The sequence below is a fragment of the Rhinichthys klamathensis genome, unplaced genomic scaffold, assembly GCF_029890125.1.
Source record: "Rhinichthys klamathensis goyatoka isolate OS25496 unplaced genomic scaffold, OSU_Roscu_1.1 h1tg000185l_1, whole genome shotgun sequence".
Taxonomy (NCBI): domain Eukaryota; kingdom Metazoa; phylum Chordata; class Actinopteri; order Cypriniformes; family Leuciscidae; genus Rhinichthys; species Rhinichthys klamathensis.
Window position 1 is genome coordinate 462810 of NW_026606713.1, and position 20986 is coordinate 483795.

At 38.3% G+C, this 20986-nt stretch overlaps 1 protein-coding gene across 1 annotated transcript in view; it reads right to left on the reverse strand.

The window, feature by feature from the left end:
• LOC130095060 (adenylate cyclase type 9) overlaps positions 1-20986 on the reverse strand; it is an 87071-nt gene that overhangs the window by 13485 nt on the left and 52600 nt on the right. Inside the window, 3 exon segments of the mRNA XM_056261714.1 lie at positions 68-309; positions 1727-1822; positions 3778-3947. Coding sequence (XP_056117689.1) covers positions 68-309; positions 1727-1822; positions 3778-3947 — 508 coding nt within the window.

Here is a 20986-nt window from a genome sequence, read left to right on the forward strand (position 1 = left end):
ATAACGTTCCATCTTGTCTGACATTTTTGTCCCAGCGGGCCTCGTCCTCACTGCTGTCGTTCCCTACCTGTCCTCCTTTATCACGTCCACAAAGTGAGCGTCGCTCCTCTCGCGGAAGTTTTTGGAGCGCAGTGGGATGAGGGCGGAGTGGTCCATCGTTCCCATGCAGCTGATGCCTCCTACTCCGGGCCACTTCTTCTCCTTCTCCTGCAGCATCTCACACAGGGACGTCTGGCTGTGGGTCAGGGGCTGCTCCAGATGAGGACTTAACAGCCCATTAAGGGTCTTGGGACTCCTGCCTTGCGGTCCCTGAAGAAGATTCAGAAACAATGAAAGAATCGCAGCACAATGTTGTCAAAGAGGACCTATTATGCCTTTTTTCAAAGTCTTGATTTTGTTTTTGTGGTCTACAAGAATAGGTTTGCATGCTTGAATGTTTAAAAACACTATATTTTTCACATATTTGACATTGTTGCTGCTCCTCTCTTCTCAGTCTGTCAGTGACGCTCCGTTTAGTTTCTCTCTCTCTCTCTATGAAGCCCCTCCTTCTGAGAAGCTCAGTGTGCTCTGATTGGTCGGCTGGACCAGTGTGTTGTGATTGGTCAACCGCTTCAAGCATGTTTCAGAAATGTCCCGCCCCTTACCATAACCCCGCGTTTCAACACACTACTAAATAACTCAACCAGGTCTCACTCCTTTATTTTGCATATGTGCAGGAATTATTTAAATGAGGGATATTGTGACACTGTTTGTTCCTGAAAGAAACTCAAGACTACAATGGAGGCGTTTCAGAGAGTTCAGAAACAGTGACACTGATATAGAGAATAACTCCCTCTGGAGTGACTGTGCTTTGCAACATTACACACTAAAGAAAGGTAAACAAGAGAGCATTTCAATAAATAACACGATCTTAAATATGTCAATAAATAAGACCTCTCATTTATGCACATTTATGGTTATGGCGTGACCAATATTATGCACAAGCTGTATGTAAATGCAAACTTTATGGGTGATCACATAAAATTATATATATCGATTATATCACATTATATTATAATCACACATATCCAGGCCACACTTTATCTAAAAAATAAATAATAAAAAATCACTTATTAAAGGTATTATTTTCAATTCACTTAGGCACATTCTCATTCATGTAATTCTCATTACTGTGTCCAAATGTTTTCCTTTTATTTATAGATTTATTCATTTTTTTTATATTTTCATTGTTCTCAATATAAATTTTTACTAATAGAAAAAAAAATATTAAACACAATTATGAAGTAAACTACCATTCAAAAGTTTGGGGTCAGTAAGATATTCATCAAAGGATGCATTAAATCAATGCATACATTTTAATAAATGCTGTTCTTTTAAACTTTCTATTCATAAAAGAATCCTGAAAAATGTATCATGGTTTCCCCAAAAATATGAACCAGCACAACAGTTTTCGACATTGATAATAATAAGAAATGTTTCTTGAGCAGCACATCCGCATATTACAATGATTTCTGTTTTTATTATTATAACCAATAGGTGGCGCTATCATGTAGCCTTCAATGAAGCATTGCTCATCTAGCTAATCTAAGATAGCAGGACTTCCTGTATAAAAGGTCTTGTTACATTATTTATTGAAACTCCATTGTATATTCTAAGTTGCACCAATGATGCAGTTTTAGCGAGGCATAAACAAAAATTAAATACTGGGGATTTGCAAGACACACACCTTTCTGTTGATGGTTTTGTGGTCAGGATCAGTGCAGCTGTTGCTGTGAAGTGACCCGTCTTCAGAAGCCAACACGCTACACGAGGGACAGGCAGACTGAGGGAGAGAAGCAGCAAAACATGACAGACAGAGTCAATGAAAAACTAAACTTAGAAACAAGACTCCACATGGAAAGATCAGTGATCTTTGTTTACAATGCTAGTGTGTCGCTTGTTATTAGCACATTGCTAAGTGATTGCTATAGCACTGCAGGTGTTTAACCCTGTAAAGATAAAATAGGCAGATTTTTTTGTTTAAATAGAACAGTTCATTGAACATTTAGAAAACATATTAACTGTAATTATTAATAATAATTGTCGAGGATCATTTCTCATGCATCAGGCTTGCATGGCTCATATGTAGGCTATTGAGAATATGGAGCTCAAACTTCAGAAGAAAAAACACCTGAAGATTATTCAAAAATATGCAATTTGGTGCAGCTGCTTATATTTATTTGGCCAAAAAGTAAGTTGAAATTCTGATAGCTTGTAAAATTAATCAAGGAGATCTTTATAAACATTATAACAGACTACTTTCATGCATATAAATATCAGTAGTTAGTAGTCAAATATCAGTAGTCAGTAGTCAGTAGTAGTGATGGCAGCTTTAGCAAGCAGCTCAAAAGTCGGTTGCATCTGCAATTTAACATTTGCCGTTTGAATATGCAGGGGATTAAAAATCAGCAATGTTTGGCCTTGGCCCTTGGTGATGAATAATTACTACAGATGGACTCTTGCACAGGAGGAGAGAGAGAGAGAACCGAAGGTCCCATCAGTATTAAAGTGCAATGACGAGAGTCTCTTGCAAAGGCTGCTGGGTAATGCGGCGTCCTCTGAAAGGTTGCTTGGATGAATGCATTGTGCATGTGACTGATCGATCAAAAGGAGAGGTGGATGCATTGCACAGACACAGGCGCATTATGATCTCGCACCGGTGCTCGTCCGACCACGCTCACTTATTGACGTGCTCATTACGATCCCTCATGGCCTAAATCACTGCAGTGGTGTGTTTCCAGCTGGGACTTTTCATCAGAAAAAGGAATAATGCTCTTCTGAGAACACTTGAGTGAAACCAGCATGCGTTGAGAGACATTGTGCATTAACATCAAATGAAACCCAATGAAACACCCGACACACTGACTCCAATATTCAAAGATAGATTTGTATTAGTAGTATAGATTGGACATATTTATTAAGTTAGATTACCATCAGCTCTCTAGTTCCCTATTCAATATATCGTGAACAGAAAATTAGACACTACCAAGGGTCATAAACTATATATAATCTAAATAAACAATAAACTAAATCAGTGGTTGTCAACCAGGGGCCAAAAGACAAAATCCAAGACACCTCAAGATGGCTTAAAAAAAAAAGACAAAACAGTTATTAAAATAAGCTAAAAAAAAAAAAGCTTGTTTAATTTAATTTAATTTAATTTATAATCATGAACGACCAAAAAAAGTCATGTAAATACATTGTTAATAAAAAGTCTAAAGCCTGAGAAACATTAGCGTTGTTATGGGGGAATAACGTACCGCTGGATGGCGCGATTGACCAATCAGAATCAAGTATTCCACAGAACAGTGTAATAATAATAATAGTGATATATATATATATATATATATATATATATATATATATATATATATTATACTAGTCTAATTATTTATTTTAAATTTAACTCTGTCTATATTAAATAGGTAATTGTAATTATTAAAAATAATCATGATAATATTTAATTTATAATAAAAAAATAATATTCAATCATTTTAATATATTCCCTCCAGGTTTCTGTAAATAAAAAAGTTCAGCAAAAATGAGCCGCTTTTGTCATTACATAAGTACCAGTAATTTTGGGGCCGAATATTATCATTGACAGTGGGGGAAAGTTGAGAACCACTGCACTAAATCAATGACCTGCGAAGTGATCACATTAAAACATCCCTTATAATCGTATAGGATAAAGACCTTTGGTGTAAGTGGCCTAACTGAGTGCCTGTCCGTCACACTGACCTTAGCTCTGTCCGGGCCCGGGGTCGCAGCGCAGGCTGAGGACGTGACGTCGGGACTGAAGGACGTGACGCTGAGAGACTTTCTGAGCTCACTCTTCACCAGAGCAGACGGAGGACAGCTCCACTGCGCGAGCTTCACCTTCCTCCCGGATATCAGAAACGTCTTCAGACCTGTAGGACACACACACACACACACACAGCGACCATCAAGTCCCAGCAGTGTTTGTCCATTTCACTTTGGTTCATTGTACACTGACCTGTGTTGACAGCACTCAAATGGATTCATCAATCAATTCTGAGCAAACACATGGTGTGTGAAGAGAGACACTTACAGCAACACACAGTAGCTTCTGTCAAGTGCACGCTGTACACTTTTTGTCACGACAGAGACAACATTTCCAGATTGCAATATATATATATAATTAGTTTTTCTATATATTTTTTCAAAATAATTAAATTAAATTAAACTAAAAATTCTTTTTTCAAACAATAACAAACCAGGTTAAATGCTTGAGCTTGATGGAATACAACCAACACAAACACCACATGATTTGGTAGGGAAATAAGAGGTCAGTACAACCAAGACGTAGTCAACCCTGGTTAAAAAGCTGCTTTAGCGGGTCTCCCAGCTGACAAACCACACTAAAACCAGCAAACCAGACCACCTTGAACAGTTCAAACCAGAATGGCATCTAGTACCTCTAGTATTTTTCTAGTGAGAATTTACATGTTGAATTCTCCATTCATCAGTCTGACTCTGAAGCAATCAGACATTCGATCATTTGTTATTTAATGTTGATTGTTTTATTATGTTTGTAAGGTGTTCTTGAGAGTCATGTAATGCGCCTAAAATAAAAATATGAATCAAATTTCTGAAAGCGACTGGGGATACAAATCAAATCCACAGGGAAGCTTGATGGTGGAAGAATAAATAAGAAACATCGACTGTGAGAGGTTAAATGTTTTATAGCCACAACTAAAAGAGTCACTTTACATCGAAATACTGCCAGATAGCTTCGGCTGACAGCAGAGCAACTAAAAACGTCTGGGCCGATGTCAATGTTTCGACTAAGCGTCTGTGTTCCCGTCCTCACGCACGTAATGCACCTGTCAGGCGTTCTGCCTGGCAGGAGATACATGAGCTGGCGTGGATGAACAGATCTGGCATAAAAGTCACTGTGTGGCTCCATATGGGGCCTGGCATAAAATGCTCTAAAAACTTCATGAATATTTAATGAGGTTCAAAATCAGGGATTTCATCGTGGCCACTTCACCAAGATGATGACCTGGAAGAAAAAACCAGGGAGGAAAATATGTGGGGATTTTTTAGGTATACATTATAATAGTGTTACTTTTCAAAAATAGATGGGCTACACAATATACACTGATATAATATACTCATTAACAGTAAAATACTATCATTCAGCAAATTTCAGGCAGCATGACATAAAGCATAAAGGGAAAGGTATAATAGTTCATTGATCTGATAAAAACAATGTGGTGCAAAATACTTAATTGAATCTATTATGGCCTGGTTTCACAGACAGGGCTTAGATTAAGCCAGGATTGGGCTTTAGTTCAGTTAGGACATTTAAGTAGCTTTTATAAACATGCCTTAGATTAAAACCTTAACTGGTGTGTGAATCTTGAGACGAAACAATGGCATTGACATATTGTAAGATATGTCAGTGCAAGTTGCTCTCAGACAGTCTGCGACTAAGCTAAGCGAGCCCCCCCCCCCCCCCCCCCCCCTTGTCTATGAAACCGGGGGGGTGATTACTATATTAACTCAACCGGGGGTGTAAAAACATGGACAATGGGGGGGGGGACATATAGAGTGAAACAGTCGGGTTCTTAACTTATAAACGATTAAAGACGGCCATACTGTGAGCTACGAGGTTGTTAATCGATAGTATTTGCTTCTGTTGAAGCCATTAGCCTACATTATTACTACTTTTTAAATAATCATGTTTAACAGCAGAATTAATGCTGGAAAAACTACATTACCCATGATAAATTTAAACAATAATAACAGAACAATGAGTTGGGAAAAGGATCACCCCCCTCCTAAATCAGGTGTAATCACCCTCTCAACGGCAAACACAGCCATTTGACTTTCAACTGTGATCAGCTGTGGTCATTTTGATGAGCTCTGCATGAAAATAGCTTTTCTGCAGCGTTTCAGTCCTTGATGTCCCTGGATGAAAGAGCCAGGAGGAAACTGGTCAGAGAGGCGACCAAGAGGCCCAGTTGCAGGGATTTATGACAAAGAGTGGTCATAATGTGACAACAATATCACAAATTCTCCACTTATGTGGCTTGTCTGGGAGGGTTGCAAGAGAAAAGCCACTCCTCAAGAAAGGCCTCATGCTGAGCTTTGCCAAAACAGAGGCCATTGATTCCGAGGCCACATGGAGAAAGATGTTGTGGTCAGATGAGACTAAAATTTAATTATTTGGCCTCAACACTAAACAATATGTATGGCAGAAATCCAATACAGCTCACCATCCAAATAACACCATTCATGGTAGTCGTTGTTTTGGGGGTGTTTCACTGGAGAACTTGTCAGGATAGCAGGAGAAATGGATGGGGCAAAATACCATCAAATTCTTGAGGAAAATCCGCTGCCCTCTGCCAGCAAGTTTTCAATGGGAAGAAGGTTTACCTTCCAACATGACAATGACCCAAAGCACACAGCAAAACTGACCACACAGTGGTTGAAGCAGAAAAAGGTGAATCTCCTTGCATGGCCAGACTTAAATCCCATTGAAAATATGTGGAATGACTTGAAGACTGCAGTCCACAAACGCTCACCATCAAATGCAACTGAACTTGAGCGGTTCTGCAAAGAGGAGTGGGCAAATATTGCAACGTCTAGATGTGCAAAGTTAGTAGACATATCCCAACAGACTAAAGGCTCGTTCACAGCAAGGACAATAATTATAAAGATAACTATATTAGCGTACACAAAAGTGGACGATATCGTTCTGTTTATTCTAAGCACATGCTTGTCTGACGCTTTAATGGATGGATTCTGATTGGCTGTCAACGTTTTTATCGTTCATCGGCTGGATAAAATTGTTCTAAAAGGTATTCCAACGATATTGTTTCTCTGTGCCATTATATAGCTGTGGTGTGTGAACTCTGCTATTCTTTAATATTGAGAACGATTTTTAGAACTATATCTTTATCGTTATCTTTAGTTATCGCACTTGGTGTGAACGGGCCTTAAAGACTGTAATTAAACCAAAAGGTGGTTCACCAAAATACGGACACATGGGGGTGATGCTTTTTCCAACTCGGTAATTCTTTTTTTTCTTTTTCTTTTTTTTTTTTTTTTTTTGACATGTTGGTGTTATATCTTTCACTTGGATGTTATAAGTTGCACTGAACACAGCTGGATAAAACAAAAACTGTGTCCATCTTCATTTCAGGCAGCAAAGCAACAAAATGTTATTATTTTAAAGGGGGGGTTTAATGTGTGTGTGTATGTATATATATATATATATATATATATACAGTATGGAAAAAATTGTCTTTTAATGTCAAATGACTAACCAAGCATTAACTATCAGTAGCTCAGTATCTTAGATACTTTTGAGCGTTTTTCCTATGCAGAGGCTATTTTTAGAAAAGGTCAAAGATCAGAAAAACACTAAGGACCATTAAAGTGTCGACTTTTCACCAAAACGATCAAAATCACAGGAGCTGTGAGCAGCTTTCCTCTACTCTCAGGGACACACTGCTGTGTTTAAGCCACAAAGAAATGCTTGACTCTGAATGAGTGACAAGGCCAGAGCTGGCGTCACACTAGCTGAAGCACACACATCCTAAAACATGCATGAGACTCTCTTGAAGCTGTCAAGAAATGTCTGGGCCGTTTTTTGCCATAAAATCATTGTCTATAATCATTATACAAAATAATAAAAAATAGGCTTCATTTTCTTCACGCAATTAAAGTATGGAGTGAAAAATGACCTGGACATTTCTTTCTGAGATTGAATCCTTAAGCTCTATTCATACCCTGCCACTCAAGCATGAGCGTAGAAGAAAAAAGCAATTATGAGTGTGAGGAACATCTAAGATCCATCTTCAACATAATTAACAGACAATAAAGCCTCACCTCCCACAAAAAACTGGCACATAATTAAAACAGTCAGAGCAGAGAAGACAAGCGGGTCACATCTCCAGACGTACTCCAAACCCTGAGCCGACAAGACAGTCAAATCACACCTAGCTCAATAAAAGAGCTCAATCTCAGAGCAAGAGGAGAAACAGAAACGAGAGGCATCGAGGGATTTTACTGCATATGCCTGACAGCAGGCGCTCATAATGGGAGTCCATAAGTACTGAATACAGAAGGGCTGCAGAATGTACTGATTCAATATACTGATTAACAGTAAAATCATTCAGCAAATTACAGGCAGCATGACATGAAGCATGAAGGCAAAGGTAATTATTCTTTGATCTGATAATAAAAAAGTGGTGCAAAATACTTAATTTAGCCTAATCTATAATGATTACTATATTAACACTTAACCGGGGGTGTAAAAACTATCTGGAAAATGGGGGGGACATAGTATGATACACCTTATTGACTTGTAATGCTGCCCGAATCATGCACTGTTCCTTCGTTGGCCAGAGGAGAACTGGCCCCCCGACTGAGTCTGGTTTCTCCCAAGGTTTTTTTCTCCATTCTGTCACCTGATGGAGTTTTGGTTCCTTGCCACTGTTGCCTTGGCTTTTGGCTTGCTTAGTTGGGGACATTTAACATTTAATATTCAATAATATTATTGATCTGCCTTACTTAAGGTGGACGTTGACGCAATTTCTTTTAGAAACAAACTTTGTTATATTGTTATATTGTTTTTGTTATATTGTTTTCATGTTATCACTGTGAAGCGCTTTGATACAATCTGTATTGTAAAAAGCGCTATATAAATAAAGGTGACTTGACTTGACTTGACCTTATAGAGCTAAACGGTCAGGTTTGTAACTTATAAGAGAAACTTAACCAAGAGAATTAGTCAATTACAGACTGATCTCGAATCTACCTTTTCTGTCAAAGATATTAGAAAAGGCAGTATCCTTACAACTAGGTTCCTTTTTAGAAAGAAATGGTATCTGCGAGGATTTCCAGTCAGGATTTAGACTGTACCATGTACTGAGACAGCTCTCATCAGAGTCACAAATGATTTGCTCTTATCATCCAACTGTGGTTGTATCTCTCTATTAGTGTTACTCGATCTTAGTGCTGCATTTGATACCATCGACCACAACATTATTTTGAATAGACTCGGAAATTATGTTGGCATTAGCGGAATTGCACTAGCATGGTTTAAATCATACTTATCTGACCGTTATCAGTTTGTAGCAGTCAATGAAGAGATGTCTTATCGATCACAAGTTCAGTATGGAGTACCACAAGGCTCAGCACTAGGACTGTTTCTGTTCACTCTGTACACTCTGTTGGGAGATATCATTAGCAAGCATGGCATTAGTTTTCACTGTTATACCGATGATACTCAACTGTATATTTCTTTGCGCCCCGACAAAACTTTCCAATACACAAAATTAACGGAATGCATATAAAAAACTGCATGACTAGTAATTTCCTACTACTTAATTCTGAAAAAACAAAGATTCTAATTAATAGACCGAAAACCTCTGCTCGCATTAACCTAGAATACTGTCTAACACTTGATGGCTGCTCTGTCAAGTCTTCGTCGTCGGTTAGAAACCTGGGTGTGCTTTGATACCAATCTTTCATTTGAAAGCCACGTTTCTAGCATCTGTAAAACCGCATTCTTCCATCTTAAAAATATATCGTAACTACGACATACGCTTTCAATGACAAATGCGGAATGTGTTCATGACCTCAAGGCTAGATTATTGTAATGTTCTACTGGGTGGTTGCCCTGCACGCATAGTAAACAAACTCCATCTGGTCCAAATGCAGCAGCTAGAATTTTTACTAGAACAAGGAAGTATGACCATACACTGCATTGGCTCCCTATTAAACATTGTATACATTTTTAAATCTTGCTAATTACTTACAAAGCACTACATGGTTTAGCTCTTCAGTACTTGAGCGAGCTCTGAACGCATTATAGTCTTTCACGTCTGTTGCGATCTCAAAATTCTGGCCAGTTGATAATACCTAGAATATCAGAATCAACTGCAGGTGGTAGATCCTTATATGTTTACACTTAAATGTTATAATAGTTGGAAATACAATGCATGAGTTGAATGGAACACTTAAATTATGTGAAAATCATGCAGGTTTAGAAGGACACTGGAGGAATATTTTTTCTGTGAACTTCTGTGAACTATGGAAACTGTTGAAAGTGGCTTTAAAGTATGCAGTGTTTTTGCTTCTCATCAGCGCTCTGATTGATTGAGCATGAGGAATATTCACTCTGAAGACATGGAGCGACAGCTCAGAATGAATTAGCAATAACCATGTTTCTGAATCACACCCTGCTGTCACTGCCTGCTGTCGCCGGTCATCTTTTATCATTAAATGAGACTGTTTTATGATTCATAGTTTCAATGCTACTGACATTTTGCCTGAGGTTGCGAGAACAAATGAGCCAAACGCCAGAGCCTGACTAAGAGAAGACAAAGCTGCCACAGTCAGACAGCCACAGATGATGATATTTACTATCATTCAATTTCCATTTAGCCCACTATTTCAGAAACAAGAAATCAAAGCTAAACAATTTACTTTCTTAAAGCATAATTTTATTATGCATTCAATGAATGTTCCAATGCAAAAGACTTTCCATCACTATTGTTACCTAAAGCTAGGGCTGTAGGATTCTGGATAAATTGAGAATCACATTTTTTTTGGTTAAAAAATCATTAAGAATCAGCATTTTTGAATGAATCTCTTGAATAAATGATTCAATGACAAATACATTTGTCACTTGTCGCCTTCTACCGGTGTAATGATATAATAGATACAATCGTTATTTGAACCTTCAAGTGACATGCAAAAGTTGATTTACTCTATTTTGATCTCTTTTATACCAGTACTTCTGTGATATTTGATTTACTATAACAGAAATAACAACAATGTGAAGGCATTTCATACCTATACATAACAACTGCTTGTCTGCAACGTACTTGTCAAAGGTTTAATAGACATAGCCGAATCGTTGTCATTTAGGAATAAGATTGCGTGGGTGTTTTCAATCGAGATCACAGGCCAAGCTTACATTGTTGAACTTAAATGCTTATAAGCTTGAAATCTGTGCTACCTGGCTAGAGAAAACAGAGAAAAAAAGGCTGTTGTCTTCTCATTTTGTCTTTCCCATTTGCCCTGGGCATTTTGCCGTCCAAGGCCACTCCCACCAGTCTGCTATAGATACGCTTGCCAGAGTCAAATACCGCCTTTCTTTAGTAGGAAATACTTCTTAACAAACTTACAATGGTGTTGACTTATATTGTTTCCGGGTGGAAAAATTCAAAGAGTAAACGTTTACTTTCGGTTTCCAGTCAAGGATCCAGCAGCTAAAAATGGAGCTAAATACAGAGAGAATGCTGCAATGGAAAATCTAAAAAACCTCCGTGTTTGTAGTCAACTTCAAACTGAAAGACCACGAACACAGAGTTTTAGGCCAAACGGAGGGGAAAAAACTGAAAGAAACTGCCATTCCTTCAGTTTCGTCGAAGCAAAGGCACAGGTAAGAAACCTGTTGACATAGTCTTCCATTTTTACCATAATGCTGTTTAAAGAGTAGACAAAGTACAATACAATTTTCAGTGATAAACCTACCCTTACAATAACTGTTCTGTTAATAACCCTCTGCCGATCCGACTGTCTGTGGGTGGGGATACAAAAATGAGGAAGTACAATCTGTAGTTTTCACCAATGCCGTTTTACGTCATCTGGTGGACTTTTTCTAACAAATAAACATGATTTTTCTCTGTCCAGGTGACATGAAGAACAAGTAAACATTGTTCATTTACATATACTATCGACACTGTAACAATACAAAGCGGGATGAAAATCGACTAAAAAAATCGGTGTTCCCATTAAGTTATCAAAATGTTTTCTATGAATGCTCAAAACGTCCAGTTTTTTAAATTTTTTTTTTTTTTTTTGGTTATGCAAACGTTAAGGGAACATTACTTTTTTTTATCAATCTGCAAACATCATGGGAACGTTACTTTTGAATATTCAGTGTCCTTTATCTTTGAATATCAACATAAACACATCAGATTACAGGAGTATACAATAGTTTGCTAAGAACGCTTTGACTTGAGCAACTGCGTTCAGTTGTCGTTCCTTTAGTGATGTCAAGATGAATCGCAGGGCTATTCAAAGGTTTCTAACATGGCAAGTCATTTATCCCAAACGGATGCTCCGGATCGCTCGCTCACTCAAAAGGTGAGGCGCTCAACGCAGCGCTGCTCTGACAGCCGAGTAACAGACTGATCGATCGTATTGAATTTGGGGCAAGTCTCGGCTTAGCCCCATCAATCACTCGTATGTGCCTTCAAAAACATCCTCCTCCTCGGACAGAGAGAGAAATGTGTCAGAGAGTTCTGATACATGGGCCTTTTTTAGGCTTTCCCTCAGGAGCGAAGCTTTCGCATACACTGTGTACGTGTACGGAAAGTGGCTCACTGAAGCAGCATTTCTAAACATCAACTCACCCACACTACTGTCGGCGTTTCCATTCAACATCCAACAACAGCTTTGTCCCTAAGAGTACAGCGCTCATGAAAGTACCACTTCACACCAATTCTGTCCGTCCACTCGCACTTAAACTCTCCGGCCATATTCACAGGACAATAAAAAAGACCCTAACCCCATCCCGCCCAGAGTACAAAACGGGTCAATGTCAAGAGTTACCCAATGACAACTATGCTGTACTGCACAATCACATCAATATTTACAATTGCAAACACTCCCCACATCGTGACGAGGCAGCAAGAGTCTGTCTACTCAGCATGAAACGAGAACAGAAAGAGATCAGACTGAGAGAGGAACACATAAAATCAAAGACGCGAGCGCTGAGCGCACCCACGCTTGTCTGGAGAGCCGAGATGGAGGACGCAACAGGCCGTTGATGACCACAAAGCTTCAGATTTGAACAACTTTCATGAGGGTGAATTTGAACTGAACTGGCCACAGCACACATGATGTTGGAATGGAATGACAGGAAGAGGAATTTCTGACTTGCACAGTCACACGAGCATTAATCCTATTAGCTCTAACAAAACATAAATAACTAGAACATCTTTAATTTAGACATCATGTACATTTATTTATTTAGCAGACGCTTTTTAATCCTTCCATTCCCTTTTCAGCTAATTAGACATATCTCTAATTAGACACATAAATAAATGTAAAAATAAATAAATGTAAATTACATTTAGATTTTATATATATATATATATATTCCACCACATCCCAACTGCCGCATACTGGATGTTTTTCCCTTTTCACACCATTCTTGTAAACCCTAGAAATGGTTGTGCGTGAAAATCCCAGTAACTGAGCTGGGGTGCGTTTTTCAAAAGCATCGTTGGCCAACTATGATCGCAATTTCCATTGAACTCTATTGATAACGACAGAACTTGCGACCATGGTTGACTTTTGGGAAACGCACCCCAGATTATGAAATACTCAGACCAGCCCGTCTGGCACCAACAACCATGCCACGTTCAAAATTGCTTAAATCACCTTTCTTTCCCATTCTGACATTCAGTTTGGAGTTCAGGAGATTGTCTTGACCAGGACCACACCCCTAAATGCATTGAAGCAACTGCCATGTGATTGGTTGATTATATAATTGCATTAATGAGAAATTGAACAGGTGTTCCTAATAATCCTTTAGGTGAGTGTATATATATACATATGGCTAATTTAAAACAAAAATATATTATTCAAAATAAAAATAAATGTAAAAATATAGCTGCGAGCAGCGATTACGGGCCCAAGCCGGTGGCACCGCAACCCCGGTGCCTTTAGTTACCTAAAGGCACCGGAGTGGCGGTGCCGCCGGCTTTGGCCCTTCATCGCTGCTCGCAGCTATATTCATATATATATATATATATATATATATATATATATATATATATAAACAAGCCGGTGGCACCGCCACCCCGGTGCCTTTATATATATATATATATGTCTACATTGTTCAATCACGCCTCACACACACACACACACTTTTGCAGAGCCCACACCAATGCAAGCTCTATAGCACACATCTTCTCAAAGGTCAAAGCGGAGTTACGATATTGCCCGTCATGCACAGTAACCCTAAAGGCACCGGGGTGGCGGTGCCACCGGCTTGTTTATATATGTATATCGTATTATTCTAACTTGTAAAAAACTATTAACTTTTGTTAATATTCAACCATTTCACAACTAACTTTTTTCCATAGATCAAACACAACATAATTATATGGTGGACTGAAACAAAAATTATTAATTAAATAAAATTATTGTTTTCCTCTGAAATAGCAAAAGCATCACACACTAGCTGTACCTGCTCTAAATAAAAAATAGTAATTCAATAAAAATACAAAATCGAACTAAATAAAATAAATTATTACAAAAACAAAATCAAACCAAAGAAAATATATCTTCGAAAAAAAAAGCGAGTGTCATGAGGAAAGGCGCCTCAGGAATCGTCAGGATTAACTCCATGTGTAAGGAATTTTGATTGATTTTATTTGTCACTTGAAAATTATTGTTAAATGTGTGCCTGCATAACTTTAATAAGATTTATTTTCTTTGATTTGATTTTGTTTTATATAATTTATTTATTTCGATTTTGTATTTTTATTTAAATACTATTATTTATTTAGAGCAGGTACAGCTAAGTGTGCGATGCTTTTGCTATTTCAGAGGGAAAAAAACACATTTTATTTCAAAAAGGCTTTTCAATTAAATAAAATGTTCAAGCTTTGTTTTCGTTTTATTATTTTGTTTGTTTTAAGCTTTGTTTAATTTATATTGTTAATCATCTGACACAAAACAAATGCATAAAGTATCATTTTAACTTTTAAAAAACTATTAACATTTGTTAATAGTACATTGCCTGTCTTTTGTTAATAGGACAAAACATAGTTATTATATTTTATAATATTTTATAAATATATAAAATAAACATTTGTAATGAAATCGTTCAAAAAAATGATATTAGCATTGTTTTAAACTTTGAAATAGAAGTAGCGCAATGCCTGGCCACTCCCGCGCCGCCTCCTTTTCACAATCCGAGGGAACCGTCTCCGGAATATTAACCTCACTCCTAGAAGTCCAATTCTCATTATTCATGCCTCTTACCTGGGATTGATTGCACACACACACACACACACACACACACACACACACACACACACACACACACACACACACACGCACGCACGCACGCACTCACACGCACACACACACACACACACACACACACACACACGTGTCAAGTCACTTACATTTTAGATGCAATATTGACTGTTCTTCTGTTTCAGCAGCGAAAATAGTTAAACAAAGATCACAGCAGAACCATTGCATCTCACAGCAACGTGTTTTCTCATTACTGAATGATTCAGCATTTTGAACAAATTGGTTGACTCAAAGATTCAATGACCGATCCATAAACATCTGTCTCATTCATGAATGACTCAGTCGTTCAAACGAATCGTTTGAACGAATGAATCAATGACCCGCTCATTAAGACGGTCGCCTGGCGACACCTAGTGACGGTTTAGTGTTATTTGATTATACACTCAAAATATTCCACAACAAATCCTTTAAATTTAATGATATTCAGAACAGAACACGAATAAAAAAATAACTATAATAAAGCCAAAACGAAATAATTTAAAACAAAAGTAAAAGTAAGTGGTGTTAGGCTCACGTAAATCTCTCTTTAGAATCTAAATGTTGCAACATTTGCGATGTATTTGGATGCTAAACTATTCTTTATTACAGGCTTTGTACTTCACTCACGTTCCAATATCGACGGAAAAAATCATCCTCTTCACTTGTGCAAAAATGTGCTTGGAAAAATCACAGTGGAGCGGTGCTTACTGTGAATGATACAAATTGTACTACTGACTATTTCAACATAGCAGTGTAATTTGTATATGTTAGGTTGAATGTTTTATTATTGTGTGTGTGTGTGTGTGTGTGTGTGTGTGTGTTTGTGTGTGTGTGTGTGTGTGTGTGTGTCAGTGTGTGTGTGGGGGTCTGGGTGGCTCAGCGCGATTGAACAGTGAAACATACTCCGTCATTTTCTTCATACAGCACATCATTCAAACGTCAAAGTGTTTACTTATATTTGTGTACACTCGCAATAAAACACAACATTGTGTTTTGTTAAATAAATTAAAGTAATACGTCCCCCGAAATGGCGCTAATTTTAAAATGAAACTAAAATGCTCACGGCTGCACGGGCATTCATAACTCTGCGCGCCCACGGTGAGGGACGAGCAGAACAGAGCGAACGTTGTTTAGTTCATTCCTACTTCCATAGGAATTAATTGAAAAAGCTCACTCTACTCTGCACCATTATTAATGAATTGTGCAGACGTCCTTATTTTACCTTTGCTTTTTACCTGATTTTGAACACAAGAGGGCAGTATAACACTATGTATGATTTGTAAAAAAAATTTTTTTGACTAAACAACCATTCTGGCTGTTTTTAAACTTAAACATTATTCTCTAATTGCTCTCACCATGCCCGTTTCTGAAACTCTGCACATGTCTACTGTCTAATAAATGTGATGTGTCTGTCGGGTTTCATGCAATATCAAGTATGTTAAGAGTCTCAAAAGCATCAACAAAGAATAATAAAGTTTGATGCGTTGCCACGGCAACAGTATCTAAGATATCAATAATCCTTTCTCAGGTCTACATCTGCCGTGTGTCTACATTATACACATAAAGTTTGAAGCAAATTGGGTAAAAATAAGAGGGTGATTTCAAAGCCTTTAGGAAGTGACACACTTCCTGCTGCCAGTTGGTGGCGCTATAACCTTGACTCACAATAGTCACATCCATGTGATCGGGCTCTTACAGCGAACACACTGCTGAAGTTTCATCAAGATCAGTTAATGTATGCAGAAGTTATAACACACTTCCTGTTTCCTTTATTCGCCATAAATTCGTTTCCTCGCCACGGCCAAACCGTTCGAGATATCAAAAATCCCCTGGCAACTTTTCATCCTCAGTGTCTTGACTTCATGCTGACCGAGTTTCGTGGCGATTGGTTGAATTCTCTAGGAGGAGTATATCGAATTCCAGGGGCATACGCTTCCAAACAAACCATAATAGCCGACTTCCTGTTGGGCTGGGGTAAAAAGTAAAAGTACAAAGGATATATGAATCGATGAGATCTATATGTGTACCGAGTTTCATATTATTACATTCAAGCGTGTTTGATTTATGGACCAAGTTTTCGGACCCTGTTCCAGGGGGCGCTGTCGAGCCCCCCTGCCACGCCCGGGTACCAGCTTCAGCCCGGCCCTGATGGCCGCGGGTTCTGACCCGTGTGCAAAGTTTCAAGAGTTTTTGAGCATGTTAAGGGCCCCAAAAGTGCGCTGAGAGTCTCAAAAGTATCCAAAAAGAATATTAAAGTTTGATGCGTTGTCACGGCAACAGCATCTAAGATATCAACAATCCTTTCACAGGTCTACATCTGGCGTGTGTCTACATTATACACATCAAGTTTGAAGCAAATCGGGTAAAGCCTGTTTGATTTATGGACCAAGTTTTCGGACCCCGTTCCAGGGGGCGCTGTCGAGCCCCCCTGCCACGCCCGGGTACCAGCTTTAGCCCGGCCCTGATGGCCGCGGTTTCTGACCCGTGTGCAAAGTTTCAAGAGTTTTTGAGCATGTTAAGGGCCCCAAAAGTGCGCTAAGAATCTCAAAAGTATCCAAAAAGAATATTAAAGTTTGATGCGTTGTCACGGCAACAGCATCTAAGATATCAACAATCCTTTCACAGGTCTACATCTGGCTTGTGTCTACATTATACACATCAAGTTTGAAGCAAATAGGGTAAAGCGTGTTGGATATATGGACCAAATTGTCTGACCCGTTCAAGGGGGCGCTGTCGAGCCCCCCTGCCACGCCCGGGTACCAGCTTCAGCCTGGCCCTGATGGCCGCGGGTTTTGTCCCGTGTGCAAAGTTTCAAGAGTTTTCGAGCACGTTAAGAACCCCAAAAGTGCCCGAAAGCATAAAAAAGCATGAAAAAGCTTAGAAAAAGGAATATTAATGTTTGATGCATTGCCATGGCAACAGTATCTAAGATATCAATAATCCTTTCACAGGTCTACATCTGGCGTGTGTCTACATTATGCACATGAAGTTTGAAGCAAATCGGGTAAAAATAAGAGGGTGATTTAAAAGCATTTTGAAAGTGACACACTTCCTGCTGCCAGTTGGTGGCGCTATAACTTTGACTCACAATAGTCACATCCATGTGATCGGGCTCTTACAACGAACACACTGCTGAAGTTTCATCAAGATTAGTTAATGTATGCAGTAGTTATAACACACTTCCTGTTTCACGTTTCTCGCCATAATTTCGTTTACTCGCCACGGCCAAACCGTTCGAGATATCAAAAATCCCCTGGCAATTTTTCATCCTCAGTGTCTTGACTTCATGCTGACCGAGTTTCGTGCCGTGTGTTTGAATTCTCTAGGAGGAGTATTTCACATTCCATTGCATGTGTTTTCCAAACAACCCTTAATAGCCGACTTCCTGTTGGGCTGGGGTAAAAAGTAAGAGCATGAAGTATATATGAACCGATGAGATCTATATGTGTACTGAGTTTCATATTATTACATGCAAGCGTGTTTGATTTATGGACCAAGTGTTCAAACCACGTTCCAGGGGGCGCTGTCGAGCCCCCCTGCCACGCCCGGGTACCAGCTTCAGCCCGGCCCTGATGGCCGCGGGTTCTGAGATGTGTGCAAAGTTTCAAGAGTTTTCGAGCACGTTAAGGCCCCCAAAAGTGTCCAAAAGGTAGTAAAATAATAATAATAATAATAAATATAGCTGCGAGCAGCGATTACGGGCCCAAGCCGGTGGCACCGCAACCCCGGTGCCTTTAGTTACCTAAAGGCACCGGGGTGGCGGTACCACCGGCTTTGGCCCTTCATCGCTGCTCGCAGCTATATTTATTTATATATATATATATATATATATATATATATATATAAAGCCGGTGGCACCGCCACCCTGGTGCCTTTAGGGTTATTGTGCACGACGTGCAAAAACGTAACTCTGCTTTGACTGTCGAAAAGAAGTGTGCTGTAGAGCTTGTATCAGTGTGGGCTCTGCAAAAGTGTGCATTGAGGGCACATGTCAACCACAAAGTATGCGAGAGCAACCTTCTGAAAGGTCAGGTCTACATCCAGGTCTACATCTGCCGTGTGTTTACATCATAGTAGTGAAGTTTGAAGCAATCAGGTGATTTCAAAGCTTTTTGAAAGTGACAGACTTCCTGCTGCCAGTTGGTGGCGCTATAACCGGGGTGGCGGTGCCGCCGGCTTTGGCCCTTTCACGCTGCTCGCAGCTATATTTATATATATATATACACACACACACACACATATATATATATATATATATATATACATAAATATATATATATTGTTTTTTTAAGAGACAAGACAGAATATTACTTGCCTGATCTGATTAGAAAAATAGTGTTTGTGTGTGTGTGTGTGTGTGTGTGTGTGGCGTAATTGAACAATGTAGACATAAAGACATACTCCGTCCTTTTGTTCATACAGGACATTATTCAAACTGCAAAGTGTTTACTTATATTTGTGTACACTCGCAATAAAACACAACATTGTGCTTTTGTCAAACTATAAACTCTTGTCAAACTGTAAACTACAACTGTCACCCAACCAAAATCTCTTACACACACACACACACACACACACACACACACACACACACCCACACAGTTTAAAAGCAAAAAATATCAAACAATCCTATTTAAAAACAGTCTGTGGGAGCCATCTTTTGGACATTCATCATATCGCATTGGTTTTCATTTCTTGTCATCAAACAGAGCCCTAATCTGTTTATTTTTTCAGTTACACATTCTACATTGATTAAAAAAGAAAAATCAAAGGTGTTTTTATTTTATACAGAAATAAATAATCTATCATTCAGATGAGAATAAAGTTAGTGTTAGTTCAAATTTTAAGGAAAACAAATATATGATCTGAAATATAGCACATTCATGTAAAATTCATTTAGGTTCGATTACCAAACATACAATCTTAATGTAATTTAAAGCAAACAATACATTTAAAATATATGGGTTGTATGACTATTTTTTAATATAAAAAGATATATATCCAAAAAGACAAGGTCTAAAGTTTAACAAGGGTTAAACTCTTATCACTGTAACAGACACAATCACACACACAATCACACACACACACACAAGTCAAATCACTTACATTTTAGATGCAATATTGACTTTTTTTCTGTTTCAGCAGCGAAAATAGTTAAACAAAGATCACAGCAGAACCATCGCGCATCTCACAGCAACGCGTTCTCATTACTGAATGATTCAGCATTTTGAACGAATCGGTTGACTCAAAGATTCAATGACCAATCAATCCATAAACATCTATCTCATAAGTGTTTACTTATATTTGTGAACAATCGCAATAAAACACAACATTGTGCTTTTGTCAAACTGTAAACTACAACTGTCACCCAACCAAAATCTCTTTTTTATTTTATACAGAAATAAATAATCTATCATTCAGATGAGAATAAAGTTAGTGTTAGGTCAAATTTTAAGGAAAATTCTGAAATATAGCACATTCATTTAAAATTCATTCAGGTTCAATTACCAAACATACAAATCTTAATGTAATTTAAAGCAAACAATACATTTAAAATATATGGGTTGTATGCCTATTTTTTTTTATATAAAAAGATATATATCCAAAAAGTAACAGACACAATCATACACACACACACACACACACACACACACACACACACACACACACACACACACACACACACACAAGTCAAATCACTTACATTTTATATGCAATATTGACTTTTTTCTGTTTCAGCAGTGAAACTAGTTAAACAAAGATCACAGCAGAACCATCGAGCATCTCACAGCAACGTGTTTTCTCATTACTGAATGATTCAGCATTTTGAACGAATCGGTTGACTCAAAGATTCAATGACCAATCC